The sequence below is a fragment of the Morone saxatilis genome, unplaced genomic scaffold (assembly GCF_004916995.1).
Source record: "Morone saxatilis isolate NCDOM2014 unplaced genomic scaffold, NCSU_SB_2.0 Contig21, whole genome shotgun sequence".
Classification (NCBI taxonomy): Eukaryota; Metazoa; Chordata; class Actinopteri; family Moronidae; genus Morone; species Morone saxatilis.
In genome coordinates, this window is record NW_023339774.1 from 7,794,146 (window position 1) to 7,797,352 (window position 3,207).

The following is a 3,207-nucleotide window of genomic DNA, read 5'->3' on the forward strand; positions in this document are numbered from 1 at the left end:
TAGATAAAAGCATCCACCAAATGGCACATAATCGGTAGCCTGCCCAATCTACGAAAAAACACTCCTCCAGTGCAGCGGGAACACGTAATGGTGGTATTAGATGACAAAGAGTTGACGGCCAAACAGTTCCAATGGGCAAGAACCCAAAATCCCTCCAAGCTTTTTCCCACCTTAAGCTTCGTTTCTTTTGCCCCCCTTTTTGTCCAACAGTACTTTAATATTAATGCTAAGGATGCAGGCTTCTATTAAGCAACTAAAATTACAATTATGATGTTTTAAAATAACAAATGCTAATTGTCTTCTAAGCAGCGCACAAATGTAGAGCTTCAAGTGGACCATGAGGTCAGAGCAAGCCTGGTTTCTCTCTCACACCTCTCTGTCCATCTCAGGCTGTTACTGACTGTCTTGCAGTTCTCCTTCTTCCAATTCTCTCCACCTCTGTTTTACACCACACCTCTCTCCACATTGCCAGATTAACCTGCTGGGGGGCCTAAACACAAAAATTTACTCTGGCCTCCTGCCAGCTATGATATTTTCAATACAGAGTTCAAAATTACATTTTATAAAGGGCACTTCTTAAAGCCTTCATACTTTCAGATTATATTGTGCTTCTGTATAATGAAGGCTGTGTATATAGAAAAGAAGCCTCCACTTTAAACACTTAAAGTAGTTCATCTTAAATTCTTAAACCAAAATCTTGTTTTATATTCCACAATATTCACTTTTAAGCTACTGTTTCAGTGTCGTGCTGTTCATTGAAATGTGTCATAACATTTCAAGGTCAACTATCAAATTTCAAACACTTATTTTATGACATCTCAATTTTGTCTCAAGAACTTTCAAAGCACATTAAAGCTTTGGAAGAGGAAAGCAGTGGAGAGAATATGGTGCGATAAAAAAAAAGGCAAGCAGATGACAAGAATAAAAGGAAAATGGGGATAGGGAGTAAAAATGAATGTTCAGGGACAAGGAAGGATGGGAGGGGATGAGAGCTGAGCCAGAAAAAAAATTGAAGAATGACAGGAGAAACAGTGATGGGGGTGGAAGGGGTGGAGAAGGAGAAAATGAGAGATGGAACAAACCATCTGGAACATGAGACCAACTTCCGTGCCTCCTCAACATCTTATTTAGCCACGGAAGACTGCTGCTGCCAAGTGTGAATGTGTGTTTGTGTGCTTGAAGAACGTGCAAGAGCATGCTGCAGATTGGGGTTCTATCGTATAAATACTGAACATTATAAGAATTATAAATAGTAGACAACTATTAATAACTACTGTTATTTAAAATGCCAAACAGGGAAATCATTTATTTTGTCAGACCGTGTCAGGCAACAAGTTCTAACAGCTAAATGAAAACGTAGTAGCTAATAAGATAGGATGTGATTATGAGATCCTTAGGTTGTCTTATCACATCTTTTATTATTTCTTCCTCCGTCTAACATGAATGCAATTATTTATGCAGTTGCATTGTTGAAAACCACACACCATAATCACATCTTCACTAATATGATTGCGCATACGGCTGCTTTTGTCAGCACTATCTCTCCCATCTACATACAACCACAGAGTGGGCCGTGATTTGAATACCCAGAGATGAGAAAACGCTATGGTCAGCACTATTGGTCCGGCGTGTATAGCTGCATATTTGCCAACAGTTGTGACTATATGAGAGATTTTCCAAGTGGATCAAATGGTGCACAAATGAATTCCTGTTTAAACCAACCACAGCATTATCAATCCCCTGGAGGTTGGGGAATTTAATTTTTCCCAAAGAAAGGTGGCAGACTCGGCTGTGAACTACTGTCTCATGAGTCGAGGTAGTGTTGAAACTGCAGAATACATTAATGCACCTTTTTTTAACACTATTTCTTTTTCATTAAAATACACTATAATACCATGAAATAACTATTTTCCAACTCTAGTAAGTCATTCTCTAATTAGCTTTCACCCTGGGAATACTTGGAAATGGAAACTCAATTCCTGGCTTGAGAATAATATATTCCATGGTGACTTTCAATATCTTATTCATGAATTCAATTTACCCTGATAATGAACTGAGAGTTCTTGGAAATTAAACAACCTTTAACCTTGAGTTAACAAATGAAGAAGCTGTACTTCAGGGTAAAATAATAAAGTTACAGGTGTCTTTTGTCATACACAGAAAGTGAGATTATGACCTAAGGTGTGCTTACAAGCAGTAGCTACCTTTTATGAGGACACAAGTTTATTTTTAGACATATTCAATCTTTTTTTTTTATCATCCTATGGTAATCACTTAACATTTCAGATGGGTAACTGGATTTCCCCCGAAACATTTTATGAGGTGTATTAAATGTGTCAATAACAAAACATGTAATACATTGAAATACCTCTACTTAATAGGAGAAACAACGTGCCTTTTAAAAAGACAACCAGTTAAGAGCTTGAGTGATTGCTGACAACTTTAGGTGTCGACACAACAGCCATAAAAATAAATGTACAGTATGTGTCAAACTCTGATGTCTGTAATTTGACAAATCTTAACAATACTCACCCCATTCTTAGGATAGGCCACCCATCCGAGGTCTCCCATCACAGAGCGAGAATCCAGCAGGTTCACTGTTAAAGATTAAGAACACAGACTTTAAGCATAGACAAACAACCAATTAGTCAAAACAAAGCCAAGAGCCATGACATTTTGACTTCCTCATCCTGTAACACAGCTTTTAACACTCTCATTGTGTGGTCCCCACCTAGAAGTGTACTTTTCTGTGAAGTTTTATATTCTTATTTTTATTTACTAATGCGGCCAAGGATAAAACCACATAAAATAATTTTTAGGTCAATTTCAGGTGCACCACAAAGGTGGACTGCTGTGTATATTCAAATGTGACTTGAATTGATACAATCCCAATGACAAAAAAAAACAAAAACAAAACAACGTTCGATATGTAGCGATATTGTAAATTCACTCCCGATCTGTTCCTCTGACCAAATCTTAAAAGACGGGTACTGCAATATAATTTCCAATAAATTTCTTCTCTGAATGTGTGTCTCTCTTAAAGGCTGATGATATAAAGAGCACTTTCAATTTGTAATATACAAAACTGGTATTAAATGAATAGGAAGATGTTTTGTGTATAGTAGTTTAAATGCCACGTCAAGAGTCAGAGTTGACCTAACACTTGGCATGGCCTGGAGTGCTGTGCTAAGAACAGTGGCTATTATC

General features: G+C 37.4%; 1 protein-coding gene across 2 annotated transcripts in view; it reads right to left on the reverse strand.

Annotated features, from left to right (window-relative positions):
- LOC118333035 (ephrin type-A receptor 5) overlaps positions 1 to 2,597 on the reverse strand; it is a 53,190-nt gene extending 50,593 nt beyond the window's left edge. For both annotated transcript variants that reach the window (XM_035668526.1, XM_035668525.1), the window contains exon 1: positions 2,533 to 2,597. In XM_035668526.1, coding sequence (XP_035524419.1) covers positions 2,533 to 2,571 — 39 coding nt within the window. In that variant the 5' untranslated portion in view covers positions 2,572 to 2,597. The remainder of the gene's footprint in view (positions 1 to 2,532) is intronic.
- Positions 2,598 to 3,207: the final 610 nt, after the last annotated feature.